Source organism: Stigmatopora nigra, chromosome 2, assembly GCF_051989575.1.
Source record: "Stigmatopora nigra isolate UIUO_SnigA chromosome 2, RoL_Snig_1.1, whole genome shotgun sequence".
NCBI lineage: Eukaryota > Metazoa > Chordata > Actinopteri > Syngnathiformes > Syngnathidae > Stigmatopora > Stigmatopora nigra.
In genome coordinates this window covers 19,255,248-19,274,239 of record NC_135509.1, presented here as the reverse complement: position 1 = coordinate 19,274,239, position 18,992 = coordinate 19,255,248, and the positions used below count along the sequence as shown (strand labels likewise).

The following is an 18,992-nucleotide window of genomic DNA, read 5'->3' as shown; positions in this document are numbered from 1 at the left end:
GCATTTGTATGTCTAAGGCTTGTATAAGTAACCAGGATTGGTTTGTACTGAAAAAAACATTTAATAAAATGGAGAGAATACATACATTACTGTATACATTCATTAGAGAGTTGGAGAGAGAGATCGCTAGTAGCTAGCGGCAGGAGTTCTATTGTAAATCCAGCAGAAATGATTCGAGCACCAAATGAGTGTGTTCGCCGTCATACTGGGTGTATTGACAAAAGAACTATACATCCCAGCAGTCACTGCGCAGTACTTTTTCTGTGGGGAAAATAGTAGAGTTGGGGGCCACTGGCCGTAGGTGTCAGAGCTGTAGAGGATAGTGTACCTTATCGACTGATTTACTTTATTTTATCGTGATAACAATTTTAGTATTGGTCCATGTATAAAGTGCACTAGGTTATAAGGCACCCCGTCTATTTCAGAAATTTAAGACTTAAGTGTAAAGGAGCAAGTAAAGTTGTACACAGCACTAATTTCAAAATAAAATAACGGATAGAGGAAATGTATTTATGTTTTTAGGTGATTTTGTAATTTGGCTTTGGTTTTGTATAGATTGCAACAGTAATTTGCATATTAAAGGGTGTCATAACATGAAAATTCCGTATGTTGAGGTACCAAGGTTGTTTCAATGTATGAAAAAGACTTGAGATAGAAATGTCTTGAAATGTATCAAGCAGCACAGTGTAAAAGAATGCCATTTTTTTCTTTTCATTGCAGCCCAAAAAGTTGGGCTTCTCTAACCTGACACATTTGCGGCGAAGGCGTCCTGATGAATCCACGGACTATGTTTGCCCCGTGGAGTCGGACGGTCATCTACTGCGACTTTCAACGGTAAACGGGGCCCAGATACAACACTACAATAACAACTTCAGAGGTCTCAGCCCTATCCTGGACAGAGAGGCCGATCACTCCGTGCACGAGGTAGACATCCATGAATCAGAAAGATGGATAATGTCCTGATTTACCACTAGCCAACCACAATCCTTGTCCGTTCCTTTGCCTGCAGCCCTCTATAACTCAGCACATAATCCCACCCCTTTCCTGTGCTCCTCAACAGTGTGAAATAGTGCCTTGACAAATGAAGAGGTGTCTGTGAGCTGCCTGATGGCTCCAATCGCAGCCAGCAGTCAAGTCATGATGGATCTAGTCCGCATGTTTTATCAGGTCCTTGACAAACCAGGCCTCAGTGTACAGACACTATTCCTAGTTTTAAGTAGTTGTATTAACTATTGTGCTCAAACAAAGTGACTTTATATTTATGTGACATCACTTGAGTAACATTTATACTTTTGATTTTCCATCTTAAATGCAATTCTATACGGTTTTAATAAACTTGTGATATAGTTGCTTTTATCTTTACAAAATTGTATTTATTACACAATTGCAGTGATAAATATGAGATAGAAGACTGGCGTTGTTTTTTCTTTACTACAATGTTCTTATCTGGTACTAAATGACCTATATATATATAGATATATATTTATATATAAAGAGATATATAGATATAGAGATGGACAAAGATATAAAGACATAGATATATAGAGATAGATATTGAGAGATAGAGATATCAATCGATCGAGAGAGAGCGAGAGATAGCGAGAGAGAGTGAGAGAGAGCGAGAGAGAGGGAGAGATATATATATAGATAGAGATGTATATGTAAATATTTAAACACATTTTAATTAATGATGAAAAAAATGCAAGTAAAAGTTGCTTTTAGTTACTCAATTTTTATATTTGGCTACAACACTGAAAATGTGCTTTCCCACATTAAAATGCTCACATTTGTTCTTTTTACACACCATTGGGAAGGTCTGGCGGCCGAATGGTTGGCAAATAGGCCTCACAGTTTTTGGGCCGAGGTTTCGATCCTAGGTTGGTCTTCACTTTGTAGAGTTTCCATGTTCTCTGGCTTTGGTGGGTTTTCTCCGGGTACTCCGGTTTCATCCCACATCACAAAAACATCCATGGTAGGCTGATTGGACACTCGGTAGGATACTACTCACCTTTGGAGGCCAGTGAGATGAGAAGCCTTGCCAGTGTCAGCAAATATAATTAAAATCTTTCAGAGCTGCAGCTTTGTTCATTTAAAACGCATTAAAGAGCTCTATTTCATACAGCATGGGTGAACCAAAGAAAACCTGAGCTTTTCGAAATACATACTGATCCCAGTATAGTATAAAAAAAAGTAGCAGTGCATTAAAAAAATCCCATACTGTTGTTCCCAGAGCAGAGAAGCCGAGCAAAACACATCCTCACTCCAACCTCATCACTATCATATTAGCTGAGGAGGCTGTTCACTCACAGATCAATTCATTATAATTCTCAACTATTTGTGCATGCTCCGATGGGTGCATGTGTGTTACAGTTGGAGATCACAAGGGACACTATGTTGGAAATTGGAATTCTCTCTGAAAGCATCAACAACATGACAGTAAGCAGCAGCACACCTTTGACTTTCTTCATTGAAATCTTTGAAACATGGCTCACCAAGCTTTGCTTCCAGTACCTGCTCAACCACGATGAGGCGCAGAAGGACCTGAGGCAATCCCAGATGGCGCTTGTTTGACATACTTTTGTGTGCAATAACACCCTATGATGAATTCAATAAATGAGGCAACGTGGGTTCCTATTCTTTTGAGCAACAATCTGTGGGTTGGGCCAGATGGGTTAGGAATTTATCGAGCTAGGTAGTAACCAAAGGCTTAGACCTCGGTGGTCCAATCAGTAGCCTGCTCTCAGGTGGTGACATTTCACCTCTTTATAGGAAAGTCTGAGTTAGTGTGAAAGGTTGGGCAGTTTTGATTCTGACTCAACTCATTACGGAGGCCCTGGCACCAGCCGCCTTAAGAGGGTTTAGACCAGACTTGGGCAATCCAGTCCTCGCAGGTTTTTGTTCCAACCTATCCAGCACAGACAGTTTAACTAATTAGATTTCTGCTGGAACAAGAAGCACCTGAATGCAATCCACTGATTGCACTTCTAAGATACCAGATAGGTGGGTTGGAACGAAAACCTGCATCCACTGCGGCCCTCTGGAATAGTTTGGAGACTCCTGTTTTAAAGCGTTGGCTAAGTTTATAATTCTGAACAGATTCATATGTAGTACGTTATTGCTGGAAAGGTTTCCTCTTATGTGTTGGATTGAAAACCTGTACTCACTTTGTGGAAATAATTTCCCAAACTGTTCTCCCAGGGCCGTAGTCTCTTCAAAGGATGAAGAGGGGTACACCAATCTGGCATCTTTAAAGTGTAATCAGTTGATTGCCGACAGGTGCTGTTGGCTTCAGAAGAAACCTTATTGGTTAGTGCCTGTGCTGGATCCGTTGGAACAAAAACCTGGACCTGTGGTATAGTTTCATACCCCTGGGTTACACCATGGGTGTTCAAACCGGCCCTAAAGGGCCGCAATGTGTGCAGATTTTCATTCTAACTGATGATGATAAATGTTCACCAATCAGTTGATTTCAGTCAGGTGCTGCACGTTTCAGCAGAAACCTCATTGGTTAAACTGCCTGTGCTGGATCAATTTAAAAAACAGCCTGAACCCACTGCATTGATGATAGGTCTCTTAGCCAAAAGTTCCGTGTTCATTTTATTCTGACCACTATCTTACTCCAGATACACAAACTTTTATGATCTGAAGAAAAGCTCTAAACCAGGAACAACAATCAGGAACCTTTTTGATGAAAAGAGCCATAAACATTTTCATATTATTTTTAAATGATAATCCTTGAGAATAATTCTCCGAATTTAAAAGTCAACATACATGAAAATGTATGTCACTTCACCGCTTTTAAAGTACACAAAGTCTAAATTCTTTAGACAAAATTGTTACGTTGTTGCTTTTCAATGAGTATCAATGAGAATATTCATGCAGAAGAGTGTAATGAAAATTATGACTAAAAGACGCTAGAGGTGGTGACAACTCCATGAATACCAACTTAACACTCCTATTCCTGCCCTTTCTCACCAGTCGTTTCCGAAGTTTACTTCACATGTTAGCGGCGCGCAGAGCTGCTAAACTCCGTCGACCCTGTTTCTGGAGTACCCTTGTCCCATTTACGGAGTATTTCCGGAGTGATTGCGATTCATGCAAAATCCATATAAAGTGTAAAAAAAATCAGCACAGGACAATTTCAATCAGACTTTTTCTCATCATGTTTTTACATTAATTGAAATATTGTTTTTGCAAAAAAAATAAAAAGTACAGAATAATGAAAATAAGTTTAACTTTGTGAGTGAGTCCTTCTACGAGCATTTTACATTCAGTAATTCCAACATGTGTCACACTGAAGTCGCAATAAACCAATAAACTTCTGCGAATGTCTGGGTTTCTTATTAAAAGTTTTATCCAAATTTCCATCCATTTTGCACTTCACCAGAGCAGGCATATTGATAAGACTTACCAGTGCTGTGTACGCCTACTTCCTTTAGAACAACCCCAGAAATTATAGGATTTGTATCAAAACAAAAGACTTGTGGTTTAGTCAGCCTTAATAAAAAGCTTTGTGAAAAAAAATGAAAACAAAAATGTTGGATAGAAGCTAGGTCGCACAAGACGAATCATGCGTACTAACTCTATATTTCACAATGCTTCTGTGTTACCGAATTATTTTGGTTTACCGTACAGTTGAATCAAGATGGTGGAAGCCATATTGATGGTGTGAATTTCGAGGGATTTAAATTGGAAATTTGGTACTTTTATGAAATGGTTGCTTAAAAAACCTTTAAGTAATTTTTTGGGGGGATTTCCGGAGTTTAGGGAGGTTATCCAGAGGCCCAGAGTTTGCGTTGCATTTCCGGAGAAACTCCTGAAATTCTGGAGTAGTTGGCAGCCTTGGCGCAGCACCATATGCACCCATCAAAAGAGGCATATGTAACTCCCGAGCCATAGGTTTCCTACTCCTGTCTTAGAACGTTATGTCTATCGTTTATCATGTCTACATGGTTTGGTTAATGGAAAGCATACTGTTGTTCTTACCTTTTACTCATTTTCTTGGACACAAACTCTTTTCTCTGCCCACAAATATTCTTGTCATGCACTTATATTTCTTAAATTGTTGGTGGCACTGCGGTCCTCGAGATGCACTATCCCGTCCATTTTCCACATTAACCTCCACCAACACACCTGAATCAAATAATCAGGATCGGTATCAAGCTTCTGAACAGTGTGCCAATGAGTTGACAGTTTGATTCAGGTGTGGTAGAGGAGGGAGATATAGAAGACAGACCGAATATCAGCTTTTGAGGGCCGGAGTTGGCCACCTCTGCGCTATGGTTTTAACATCTTTATTTATTGTGCTATAGCAATAGAAGTAGGCATGTCTAACCAGTATGTTAAAAAAATATCCCTTCATATGGTGCTGAGCAGATATGGGCATTTGGGAATTTGAACAGAAGGGAATGTGTTTATTTTATCCTGATTGCTCCTGTAACTTTGTTCTCAGCCCAAATGAAAAGTGCTCTTCCACATTCAGAGCAGCCAGATGAGTTGGCCTCTGTATTTGATTGATATGCCTTCTCAATGCAGGCATTCTGGGCATGTCCCACTGGTAGGACGATCCAAGACGCCATTCATCGCCCTAGCTGGACTGGACTGGTAATGCCACGTGATCCCCTTGAGGAGCTTAATGAATAGAAAGAAGAGGGAAGTCTGGGCTTTCTTGCTGTAGCTGCTACCTGTCCCAATAAAGACGAAGGCGATGGTTTGGTGAATGAGAAGTTGGATATTTGAAGATCATTTTACGATCGATGAAATGATCCAGGTTGTTATCACTACTTTCCTATGCCAGTTTGCAAAATCAACTTTGGAAGCCATGAAAATTCCAGTCTCCCTAGTACAACTTTTATTCCACTTTTGAAAAGAAAGATCCTCATTCGAAGGGCACTCTAAAAACTGAGGAAGAAAACGTCCTTACTCTTCAAAGCCTTCGCCCTCCGGCCAACCAGTCCACAAAATGCTTCTTTGACTTTCGAACTGGAAAGATAACTTTTTGTTGACTTAATCAAAAATGTCATAGATTGCAAACACCGCACCTATGCGAAATTTGTCAGATCCCATTTGAAAGTAGTTGTCCTGGGCTGTACTTCAGGAACTTGATGTGACAAAACCCCGAACACACAAACCTTGAGCAAGGTGAGCAAGGCAGGGAAGAAGGAGCCGAGTGTAGGAAGTGGACTTGGAACGAAAGAAAACATCCAGGTACATTCTGGTGAGTGATTTATATGGTATGCGAAGCCTTCTTTTATGTGGGTAGTATGTTTGTTTTCATTTGTTGACACCGAAGATAGTGAAAGTATCAGTAGCAACAGTCCATATGACGGTATAAATCAACTTTTACATTTCATAATTCCCTCTTCCAAGATGTTCAAATTAGCTGTTTTAGCAAATCAAACCTGAAAAGATGTAAAAAAAAAAATCTGAATCTAAGATATATTTTCGTTTTATTACTGAAAATGTCAGATTTGCAAATTTACTGTGCAGACAGGACAAAGATGTGTAATGCATCGAGTTAATAGCGACATTATTTAGTGTCATGAAGTCCAGTGGAACATAACTTGAAGCATTTCACTGTAAAAACTACCTTAGCATCTTTACATACCTGTTTAAATGGAAGCATATTGCATTCACTTTAGAAAATAAAAAACAAATCACTGACCCTTTTCAAATTAATTTATTTTTGGGGTTATATTTTGAATTAATTATTTTTTTAAGCTCAGTTCTTCTAAATTTATTTTAGCAGTTTTTTTTAATCTCAGTTTTTCTAAATAATTTATTTTAGCAGTTGTTTTTGAAATATTTTTTAAAACTCAGTTTTTCTAAATAATTTATTTCATCAGATGTTTTTGAAATATTTTTAATACTTTGGTAACTTTTTTAAAGGTATTTTTTTAAATGAACTTTAGTTTTTTCATATGAATTTATTATGAGAGTAGTTTTTGTACTTTTTCCCCCTCATTTTTCATATTTTATATATTTTTTTATTCTGGCCATCAGCAAAGATAAAAAATTCAAAAAAAAGCTAGCAGCTGTTAGAAATTACATTGGAGAGCTGCGTTCGGCAAATTCTAGACTGAAAGACACTTGGTCGCTTCAATATAGCGCAATGAAGTTTTATTTAGGTAAGGGGCTAATACAGTGGGAGATAGCCTAGTTATTATGGCACATTAATGGGATTGTTATTATAGTTTGTCTATCTTATGCAGGCAACTTTTTCTCGAGAAATTCACATTCATATCTGCTAGTTGTTGCAACCACCTGAAAAAAAATAATAATTTGAAAAGCGGTGAGGGTTTTGGTTTAAAAGTAAATCAATATACTTCTGTAATATAGGACGAATAGTAAAAACAAAATCATTTGACTACATTTATGCCCAGAAAAGGGGGCACACGGTCTCCTTGACGAAAGACATTTAGCCGACTGACATCTGGCCGAGGGGGTCTCTGGCCGAACGACTAATCAGCCGACCGACTAGCCAGCCGAAGGATGTTTTGCCGTTGCGCTCACCCCGCGTCGTGTGTGTACAGTGTTCCCTCGCTACTTCGCGCTTCAGCTATCGCGGACTCAGACCTTCGCAGATTTTTTTCAGGATTTTTTTTTTTAAGATATTAAGTTAAAATTATAAATTACATCATTTTACAAGAGGTGGAAACAAAATATTCAATAAGAATTAGTAATTGCATCAAAAAAGGCCAAAGAAATGGTCAACAACATGGTGAGAGTTCAGGAATCGTATTGATGACGTCATGGCTGTTTACAGGCGCATCTTCACCGCCCAAAAAAACAATGTTCACAACTCCCAAACACGATGTTTCTAACGTGCAAAAAAACTGCAGAAGATCTTCCATCCGGACTACTATGATGTTTTTGCTTGGTGGTGCTTTTGTGCACGTGTTATACGTTTCTTTAAGCATTTTTGAAGGGACACGCATACTTTGCGGAACTGCAGCTATTGTGGGGGGTCCCGGTCCCCATTCACCGCGATAAGCAAGGGAACACTGAACATGTTTTTCAACCTCGGCCCACGGGCCATATATGGCCCGTTACAGATAACAAAATTCATTTAGAATAACAAGTTACAAATAACAACTTTCATTTAGAATAACAAGTTACAAATAACAACTTTCATTTAGAATAACAAGTTACAGATAACAACATACATTTAGAATAACAAGTTACAGATAACAACATTCACTTAGAATAACAAGTTACAAATAACAACATTCATTTAGAATAACAAGGACATTTATTCACGGCCAAAAAGTAGGTATAACAGTAAGTACCATAATGACAGAAGAAAAAAAGTAGTTATAACAGTAAATACTGTAATTTACACCAGCATAGAAAACATTGAGATTAATATTTGAATCAAGGTTCTCAGCGAATCATTTTGAATATATATTTCCTAGATTAATGGGAAATTATTTAAATTTAAAATATTGTTGGCACACAACACTAGAAGTTAGTGTGTTCAATAGCATTTTCAGGTATTGTTCTCTAAGCCCTCTAGTCTGTATTTTAGTAAGTCTTCTAGAGGTTTTTTTCTCACGTTGCAAGAGCATGTCTATGAGTACATATATAAGAATATGGAATAAAAATTGAGGCCAGCACATTGCACTACGTACTTGAATTTAGAAATATGTCCAGCGGGTGGCAGTAAATTTCGAGATGGCTTCCACTGTAAAGTAACATTATTGTCAACATGATTGGAATTTTTGTACATAATTTGTAAGTTTTTTACAGCTTTAATAAAACATCATCTGTGTATTTACTTTGCCTTTTTTTATGAAATATTTTTTAGAATCGCAGCTTATTGATAATGTGTTTAATATTAAAAAGCAAGTAAAATGATTATCTTTGTACTGGCTCTTGACTAATTCATTTGAACCATGTCTATTTACTCCCAAATGACCCATTATTATACTTGCATCCAGAGAATGGTACTCTTTGCCCCGACGGAATTTGGGAGAGCGTCGGCACAACGTCCTTCGGCTGGCTAGTCAGTCGGCTAATTAGTCGTTCGGCTAATTCTACGTTTGGCCAGATGCCGCCTCGGCGAGTTGGCCCTCGCCCAGACGTCAGTCGGCTAAATGTGTTTCCGCAAGTAGACCGGCCACGAAAAAAAGGGAATCACCCATGAACAAATGAAAGTAATGAAGATAGCTTTTTTCCAGTTATGCAAATTCATAGTCTTTTTTTTCTCCTAGCATATTTGTGACCATCTGCCATGGGGGAGAACATGAGTAAACCCTCTATTCAGCCCTTTGAAGACCTTGCCCTCTTCACATCCTTCAAGCCCTATAGCCCTACTGTCACCAATAACAGCAACCCCCCTCGTCCTTCGATCTTCTCCACGCTGAGACGTCCCCCGCCCTCCAAGCCCAATGATTTCATACCTCTTTTCAGTGACTGCATCACTGCGGCCTCATCTCAAACTCAGGAGTACCTTCTCTTCAAAGACCCAGAGGACAAGTTCCACCCCAGCTCGGAGGCCCTCACTCAGGTAGGAAGGATCTTTTCCAATCAATTCATTCATTTTCCGAACCGCTTATCCTCACAAGAGTCATGGGGGGTACGGGAGCCTATCCCAGCTAACTATGGGCACCAGGCGGGGGACACCCAGTATCCGTGACCGGACATTTAGGCGATGGACGTTTGGTCGACGGACACTTGGTCCCCGGACGTTTCGTCGCGCGGACGTTTCGTCAAACGGACGTTTGGTCACTGGATTCGGTCGCTCACAAAATCATAATGAGAGAGAGTGATTCCGGGGACGAAGTGTCCGTCGACCAAACGTCCCTCGACCAAACGTCCCGGTACCCCCTGTATCAGTGTGTATCGGTGGCCAGGCTGATTGCCAGGGTACAACTAGACTAACAACTATCCATGCTCACACTCATACCTAGAGGCAATTCAAAGTTTTCAACTAGCCTACCCTGCAAGCTTGTGGGATTTGGGTGGAACAACATGTGACCTTCACAGTGAGGCCCGACCTGGGATCAAACCCTCGACCTCAGAACTGTCAACAATCAACTCATTTAACTTCAAAATGAATAACAATAACCTAATGAAAAACAAGAGGTGCTCATCATTTATTCATCTTCCATACCACTTATCCTCACGAGAGTCGCCGGGGGCTCTGGCGGCTATCCCAGCCAACTACAGGGAGCAGGCGGGGTCACCCTGAATTGGTTGCTAGCTAATTACAGGTCACAATGAAACAGACCACCATGCTCAGATTGATGTCGTCACCGAGTGGGAATCAAACCCAGACTCCCCGCACCAAAGTCAGGCGGAAGACACACTTCCCCATCTGGTGGCGGATGCTCATGGTCAGCAACAGAATTAAGAAAAAACTAAACTATTCTCTTCCCACAGATCTTCCTTATGACTTATATCTCCCAGAGCGTCAATCTCAACTTGACCGACATCTTCAATTGCACGGTCATGACACCTGAGCAACGCATCTTGCTGGGGGCCGATTGGGTGTGGGCTGTGCTGGAGAAACCCACAAAAAATCCTCGTGTTCAGATCGCTGTACAGGTGATCCACCTGTCCGACAAGGAGGGCGGTGAAGAATGTGTTTCTCCCCAGGAGACGTGCAGTGAAACTGTCCAAATGGCCCAGAGAGAGACCAGTGACAAAAACATTTACGAGAGGATGGTGGGCTTTTGCACATCCGTTGGCAAGGACTGCTATGCACTCTTTTTGTTCTTAGGTAGGAAAAACGACAAAGGCAATATCTACGGCGTTCTCAGCAACAACTTTGAAGCAGCTGTTGGGAAGTGCCACAGGATCGACAGAGCTCTCCTTGAGAATTTCTTCAAGGGGTCTCGGTACCTGCACACCCCATCTGGAATGATGCAGGCCATCATCTCCAAGAGTGAGGGAGACCCTCTCACTCTCATGATTAAATTTAGCTGAGCTTCAAATGATTAAAACTCTACTGTGTTCCCAATGGAATCCTTAGAAAGTACAACATTGGGTCCTTGGTTGTGAGGAGACATTGTCTTCTCTAGTACTTATCGGCCAAATCCGTTCCAGTTGCAATACAAATGGATGCAAATTTGACCCTAAATTCTACATTTTCTAATGAATATTACAAACAATAAGTTGAATTGATTCTTTTAATGATATTGGCCCATAGTGTGGATGCAAAGTACTACAAGTTTAGACTGAATCTACACATGACCGGACGTTTGGTCGACGGACGTTTGGTTGACGGACACTTGGTCCCCCGACGTTTCGTCGAATGGACGTTTCATCGAACTGACGTTCGGTTGACGGACGTTTGGTTGACGGATTCACCGCCAGACATTTCGTCTAAAATTATAATCATAAGAGAGAGGGTTTACTGTTGAAAGCGATCAACCAGGTAATCTCTCGCTCTCAAAATTATAATCATGATAGAGAGTGAGTTTGTAATTGCATCGACAATTTAAGAGCAGTGATATCTAAATATCTTATATCAATATTATCAATAAGTTGCGTATTATAGGCGTGTGTGTACATCTTATTCGTCGCCGAATTCGCTCGCTCGATCCCGGATTCACTCGGTCTCAAAATTATCAATAAGTTGCGTATTATTGGTGTGTGTGTACATATTATTGGTCGCCGGATTCGCTCACTCCCTCCCGGACTCTTATTGGCGTGTGTACATGTTTTTCAAACTACGGCTCACCAGCCATATATGGCTTAGGCTTTTTAATCTGGCCAGCCGGCGTATTATTGGCATGTTCAACCTGCGGCCATAGACGGGCCCGTTAGGCTTTTAAATCTGGCCTGCCGACGTTCTCCAAATTATAGTAAAAATCAATGACTTCATTCATTTCCCTTTGCCCTACAATACCCTCGTTTCCCCGATAGATGACGCACTAGTCTAGACCTTTGTTGGAGTGTAACTTGGAGAACAACATGCCGCTCATCACTCTCAATTTAAAGAATGCTTTCTTTCGTTGAATGATAATATGTTCTTAATGTTGAAATTAAATTTTCCCTTTCAATTGTCTTTTTTTCCTTACATTTCTATCCCCAGGTTTGATAGATTACATTGCATGTCCAAATGCTCATGGCTGTCCCCTCTGTCAAATTTTAGTATCCATTCTGGCCCCCAAGTCAAAAAGTTTGCCCATCCCTGGTATAGACAAACTTGCTGATTTCTGACCCTGGCAACAAATAATGGCTGAAATGTGATTGGTTAAATGCTTCAATATGAGAACACATATTTGGAAGCAGCGCAACCAGGTGGAAAAGCAATGAAAGGAATCTAACAAACAATTTGGAATTATTTAATATTTTTTTATGGACAAAATATAATTAACACCAGTTTGTGATTTCTTAGACCAGCAGAGAAGGCCTTGAAGGCGCTGTCGGCCCGCCACTGAATTGTCAACATGGATAAAGCTCAACCATGAGAGACAAAATTTGTGGGAAAACCCTCCAGAAAATCACATTGTTTGATTTTTAAAGAATTTATTTGCAAATAATGGCGGAAAACAAGTATTTGGTCAATACCAAAACTTCCTCAATACGTACTTTGTTATGTACCCTTTGTTGGCATCAACGGAAGCCAAACGTTTTCTGTAACTCTTCACAAGGTTTTCACACACTGTTGCTGGTATTTTGGCTCATTCCTCCATGCAGATCTCCTCTAGAGCAGTGATGTTTAGGGGTTGTCGATGTGCAACACAGACTTTCAACACAGATTTTCTATGGGCTCCAGAACTGGAGACTGGCGAGGCCACTCCAGGACCTTGAAATGCTTCGAACGAAGCCACTCCTTGGTTGCCCTGGCTGTGTGTTGGATCATTGTCATGCTGAAAGACCCAGCAACGTCTCATCTTCAATGTCCTTGCTGATGGAAGGAGATTTTCACTCAACATCTTTCGAATACATGGCCCCATTCATTCTTTCCTTTGCACAAATCAGTCGACCTGGTCCCTTTGCAGAAAAACAGCCCAAAAACATAATGTTTCAACCCCCTGCTTCAACAGCCGGACACGTCTGACTGTGTATGATTTGAGTCCCTGGCGGTGCATTGTTAATGTGGTCCCAGCTCTCTATAGGTCATCACTAGGTCCCTGCATGTGGTTCTGGGATTTTTGCTCACCATTCTAGTTATCATTTTGACGCCACGTGGTGAGTTCTTGCATGGAGCCCCAGATCAAGGGAGATTATCAGTGGTCTTGTATGTCTTCCATTTTCTAATAATTGCTCCCACAGTTAATTTCTTTACACCAGGCGTTTTACCTATAGCATATTCAGTCTTCCCAGCCTGGTGCAGGTCTACAATTTTGTCTCTAGTGCCCTTAAACAACTCTTTGGTCTTGGACATAGTGGAGTTTGGAGTGTGAGCGACTGAGGTTGTGGACAGGTATCTTTTATACCGATAGAGTTAAAACAGATGCCATTAATATAGGTAACGAGTGGAGACCTTGTTAAAAGGAGTTAGCCAGAAATCCTGCTTGTTTGTAGATAACCATATTCACATTTTTCACTTTAATTTTAAGATAAAAATTAAATACTTATCCGCCCCACGTTATTTGCTCGGAATATTCCTCGTATGTTGGGGCACTTGTATGTCAAGGTATGACTGTAAATGTCCAACTGCTTTGAATAGTGGGCCTTTCAAGTTGAGCAGAGATATCAACAACATGACTTTAATTCAAATAGAAAATTTGAATAGGACACATTGTATTTCCGCCTGACACAAGACTAATGCGTCAGGCAGTGTTTACCTAGAGAGAATACAAATAACCCGTTAGCATGTGACCACAGGGTTACTAATATTTACAATGCAGTGCCAAACCTGCTAGTGAATAAACATTGTAGTCACGTTTTAGTGGTGTGGAGCAAATAACTGTAGAAAGGTTTTTCAAATAAAAAAAAAAAAAAAAAAATTGAAAATTCTGGTTGAGTATTGAGTGGTTATTATTTCAATGAATTTAATCAATGCATCTACCAGCTAGAATTCAATATCAGGGCTATGATGTTTTTGTCTGTCTTTTCTTTTTTATTTGAGGTGACACTGGTTAGCATGACTACCTCACAGTTCTGAAATTGAGAGTTCAATCACTGGTGGGCTCCGACCTTCCTGTGTGGTTCGCTGTCGTTTTCGTGCCTGCCTGGGTTTTCTCCAGGTACTCCAGTTTCCTCCCGCATCCCAAAAACATGCATGGTAGGCTGGTTGAACACTCAAAATTACGGTCCTGAAGGGCTGTATCGAGAGCAGTTTTAATTCCAACCCAAGAAGAGGCTGCATTGTCACCAATCCAGATTCGGCCCACGATAATTTTTATGCCTGACAGGCAATTGCAGCTCTTTAATACAGAATCAAATGCTTTAATAATGTTTGGCACAGTCACCATAAAACCTGAATTTTGTGATTTGCATAATTGATTGCGTGCACGACTGTACTTGTTCAATTTCTTATCCGCCAGTACATTTGTTCTTTTGCCCCCTGGAGTAAAAACGGTGTTGTTAATTTCAGATAATTCACTGAATTCCCCAAAATAATATTTGATGATCTAAAATGTACAGGAAGTGACGCAAAATGAACTCTGGGGTCTTAGGTTTGAATCCAGGTCACTCCACCTGTGTGGAGATTGCATGTCCTCCCTGGGCCGGTGTGGGTTTTCTCTGGGTACGATGGTTTCATCGTACTTTCCAAAAACATGCATGGTAGACTGGTTGGACACTATAAATTAGCCCTAGTTATCTCTTTGTGCCCTGCGATTGGCTGGTCACCAATTCAGGGTCCGAAGTCAGCTGGGATAGCTTCCAGCACCCCTCCCGCAACCCTGGTGAGGATAAAGCGGTTCAAAAAATGAGATGAGCCATCTTTAAAGGTCCAGTGAACGCACCACCACGTAGTCTGACAAACGCCATCTGTTTTATCCGACCTGTTCTGTTTGCCCTCCTTCGATTCTATGACCGCCGACCTGCCTGTTCAACAGCTTCTATGGACTTCCATATTTTTTCAATTCCTTGGCAAATAAATGCTTTGCATACCCATTATCTCTGCCTCCCGTGTCCACCTGTGTCACCACTGCGAAAAGGAAAAAATCAAGCATTTCTCCGTTTGTGAAATCTGGCAGCACTATACAATTTCGTCATACGCTGCTGAGGGTATGATGACTACTAAGCTTTTTTGTCAAGTCAATGATGACGACAATGCCTATGTCTGATTTTCATTTTCATTTTTTTTTCTTTTTTTTCAATTGCCAGATGAAATATTGTATAATATATGTTCAGCATCTTAAATGTGAGGTAGAAGTCAATGTAATGTTATTCTAGACATGTTGAATTGTATTGAATGCTTTTGTTGTCATTATACAAGTATAATGAGACAACTGAGTCTGCAGGAGTCACAGCACAGACTTTGTATAGTTGGTGAGGAAACATATGTTCTACCACATCGTTCAGGGGTTGTCGAGTTTCCCTCCCATCTTCCCCTTGTATACTTCTACTCAGGTTGGTGTGAGCTGCGCTGTAAAGTGCCCTGTTGCTGGATCTGATGGCTGCAACATGGTCCCGGAGGAGTGATCATACCTGGCTGATCATCCATGATTTCCAGTTTGGGTACACCTGGATGGTCTTCTATTTAATGTAAAACAGTACTATGTCTGTGAATGTGTCCCGGTCTTTATGGTGGAAAGTTTCCCAGTGCCTCCGTTCAACGCACTCTTGGAGTCGGGGGAGGGCGTCATCAGGCCAATTGATAATGCTTCTCAGGCTTTGTTTGTCGGCTGAGGTGGGTGTATGGATTGGATAACTTCATTCATCCCGTATTTGGGAAATTTCGTTGTCACCGTAGCAAGAGGGTGAGGATGCAGAAATGCCAAACAATCCCAATTCAACAACAAATCTTTGCTGTCCCTATTGTTGTCAAGCATCTACTTGAACTAAAGGGAAACTGCAATAAATTATGAGGGAAAAAATACAAAAAAACTAAAATATGTTGTCTCAATGTAATATTTGTATTTTTTTTTCCAAAAAAAATCCGCTTAGCTGAGTCCGCGATAGCTGAACTGCGAAGTAGCGGGGGAACACTGTATACGGTTGCGCTTGTATACTGTATTACAAAATCAAAAACTCAAGGAACATATGAAACTATATTTTCTAAGATTAAAGAGGGGCATGTTATGGAGCCTCGTTCAATTACTGTTGATTTTGAAAAGGCTCCTAAAGTAGTATAGAAAATAATTTTTCAAAACTCTCACACATCTGGATGCTTTTTCCATTTCAGTCAATGCCTTTGGAGAAAAACAGATGAAGTCCTAGCAGAATTTCTCCTCTACTTTGAGGCTACTTGCCTAGGTGCTGTTTTAAGTGGAAGGCAACACCGTCCAGATTTTGCTATCCCCTTATGGAATGATAGAGAAAAGACCTTAATGGGATTACCATGCAAAAATAATTTAGTTGAAGGTTGGAACTGTGCATTTCAATTGTAGAATGTCAGTCGTCCATCCAAATTTATGTCGTCTTATAAACAAACTCAAATTAGAGCAAAATGACTGGGAAGTAACAATACAATAGGGTTCATGCTGTATTATGCCCAGAGACACCAAAAAGGCATACACAGCTGTTAATGAGCGGTTGAAAAAGGTCTCGGAGGACTTTGAAAACCCAAATCTATTTGCAAACAAAGTACAGTACTTACAAGCCATTGCGTATAATTTGTAAGTTTTACTGTTTTAATAAAAACTCCCAACTGTCCTTTGTACATAATTTTTAAGTTTGTATTTGTAATTTTTGTACAGAATTTGTAAGTTTTACTCCTAGAATTTGTAAGTTTTACTGCTTTAATAAAAGCACCATCTGTGAATTTTTACGTTGGCTCAGCAGGGGAAATGTGTCGAAGAGATTTTTTGAGTTGAGAGCAGAAGTAAAAGACTTCATGGAGATAGACGGGGTTGCTGTTCCTGTGCTAAGTGATCCCAAATGGCTCATGGACTTAGCTTTTCTTGTTGACATCACACATGAGCTTAATGTACTGAACAAGAAGCTACAAGGCCATGGGCAACTTGTCAGTGCTGCCCATGACAACATGAGAGCATTCTGCACTAAACTTGTTATGGAAAGCCCAGCTCTCTCAGACAAATGTTTGCCATTTCCAAGCATGCAAGGCTCTTGTGGATACAGTCACACCAATCAGTGGTGAGAAATATGTGGAGGCCATTTCGAAGCTGCAGGAGGAATTTGATCACAGATTTGCAGACTTCAAGACACACAAAGCCACATTTCAAATTTTTGCGAACCCCTTCTCCTTTGATGTGCAAGATGCCCCTCCTGAGCTTCAAATGGAGCTCATTGACCTGTAGTGCAACTCTGCACTCAAATCCAAGTTCAGGGATGTGAGTGGAGAAGCAGACAAGCTTGGGCATTTTTTGAGAGAGTTGACCTCCAGCTTACCTGAACTTTCCCGAATGTTCAAGCGGACCATGTGCCTTTTTGGGAGCACATGACTGTGTGAGAAGCTCTTCTCCACCTTGAACTTCAATAAGTCCAAATATAAGTCCAGACTTACTGATGAGCATCTTCAAGCTCTATTGAGGCTCTCCTCTGCTTCCCCCTCAAGCCAAATGTGACTCAGCTATGTGAGAAGAAGCGCTGCCAGGTCTCTAGCAGCAAGAGGTAGGCAAGATAAGCCGTGTTCAGAATATTTCATGTTCAATGTTCCAATCAAGTTCAGAAGGTTAAAGGTTAAAGAGCAGTTAATTCAGGCATTTGAAACGGAATAAAAATAATTAGTTTTCTTTACTCAGCCAGTCAATGTATATCTACTGTATGCTCATTATTATTTTTTTTATTACTGATTGATTGTTTTTTTTAATTCATTTTTAAGTTAATTTATTTAATTCATTATTTTTTGTTAAAAAATAAAGATATTTGATAACGTTGTGTTGGGTTTATTCTGTATTACTATTATAAATATAGTTGTATTAAGTCATTTCTTTGTTAAATCATTCTCTTGTTATTCCTAAAGTGTTGCGAGGTCATGAACTGCCGCCTAGTCCACTCTCACATGGACTTCTCCAAGGATTGTTGATCGGGCAAGGACTGGATATCTGCCATTTCCAGCAATGGAGCCCATAACAAAGATATTGTTTCTGCCACGTCCATAACACTCGTGACGCACTTTGGGTTTTTTCTTTATGTAATTATTATATGATTCTCAGGTCAAGGAAGGCATAATTGTTCTAATCTAAATGTTGTTTAGGTCTAGTCTCCTGTTTTTGTTATTGGTAAAATAATTTGATTGTTATTGTAGTCCCAGATGTTGTTTTTACTCATACGTGATGGAATGATCAACAACTCTGTAAATTGTTTTGATTCATGGCAATAAGAGTCGTACGAGAACGTCTATTCGGGGAGACGTTCGGAAGTTGTAAGAGGAACTTGCTGAAACTCTCCCCTTCGGAGGTTTTACCTGTTGTTATCCATTTCTATTTAATTAAATGTCAATAATTGAATAAGATGTCTGCCTGCAGTTATTGATAATTACGGACGAAGGTAATTATTAATGAACCTAACACGTTGGAATGCTTTATCAGCGCTTTTCTTGTGGAAATCCTCATGTGGCCCAGTCTCACCCAGACTCTGCCTCTAGCGGCCCCCAGGTAAATTGAGTTTGAGACCCCTGATCTAAAGTATTTCAACATTGCAAGTTCTCCCAAAAAGAATGAAGGTTCATTGGACGCCTACTACTGTCAATGGCAGCAGCCGATGTGTTAAATGAGTGCTCTTATTGATATTTTGATGTTTCAACATTTCTGCATTGCAAGTTCTCTTAAAGAGAATGGAGGTTTATTGGACGTCTATCGCCGTCAATGTCAGTCAATGGCAGCACCCGATGTGTTAAATGAGTGCTCTTATTGATAGGCAGCAGCCGGTGTGTTAGATTGTTATGATCGCGCCGCATCGTCGTGACGCGATTGTGAATGGATTTGGACCCAGTCGTGGGTATGCAAGATGAGGAGAGGCAA

General features: G+C 40.3%; 2 protein-coding genes across 22 annotated transcripts in view; both read left to right on the top strand.

Moving 5' to 3' along the window:
• Positions 1-2,627, top strand: part of ppfibp2b (PPFIA binding protein 2b) — a 53,029-nt gene extending 50,402 nt beyond the window's left edge. For 2 of the 21 annotated variants that reach the window (XM_077742524.1, XM_077742506.1), the window contains exons 30-31: positions 721-924; positions 2,371-2,610. In XM_077742524.1, the coding sequence (XP_077598650.1) occupies positions 721-924; positions 2,371-2,571 (405 nt within the window). In that variant the 3' untranslated portion in view covers positions 2,572-2,610. Of the gene's footprint in view, positions 1-720; positions 925-1,009; positions 1,410-2,370 lie in introns of those variants that run through there. The other 19 variants (XM_077742619.1, XM_077742553.1, XM_077742541.1 and 16 more) reach the window with 14 other exon arrangements.
• Positions 2,628-6,139: 3,512 nt separating this feature from the next.
• On the top strand, positions 6,140-11,161 carry rep15 (RAB15 effector protein). The gene is made up of 3 exons (XM_077710905.1): positions 6,140-6,217; positions 9,213-9,508; positions 10,384-11,161. The coding sequence occupies exons 2-3, from the start codon at positions 9,233-9,235 to the stop codon at positions 10,927-10,929; spliced, it is 822 nt and encodes a 273-aa protein (XP_077567031.1). The 5' UTR covers positions 6,140-6,217; positions 9,213-9,232; the 3' UTR covers positions 10,930-11,161.
• Positions 11,162-18,992: the final 7,831 nt, after the last annotated feature.

Excerpts from the sequence above, each read along its gene's own strand:
- rep15 (XM_077710905.1), top strand. The coding sequence starts at position 9,233 with ATGGGGGAGAACATGAGTAAACCCTCTATTCAGCCCTTTGAAGACCTT. Across the intron at positions 9,509-10,383 it reads GCTCGGAGGCCCTCACTCAG|ATCTTCCTTATGACTTATAT; the intron begins GTAGGAAGGATC and ends CTCTTCCCACAG.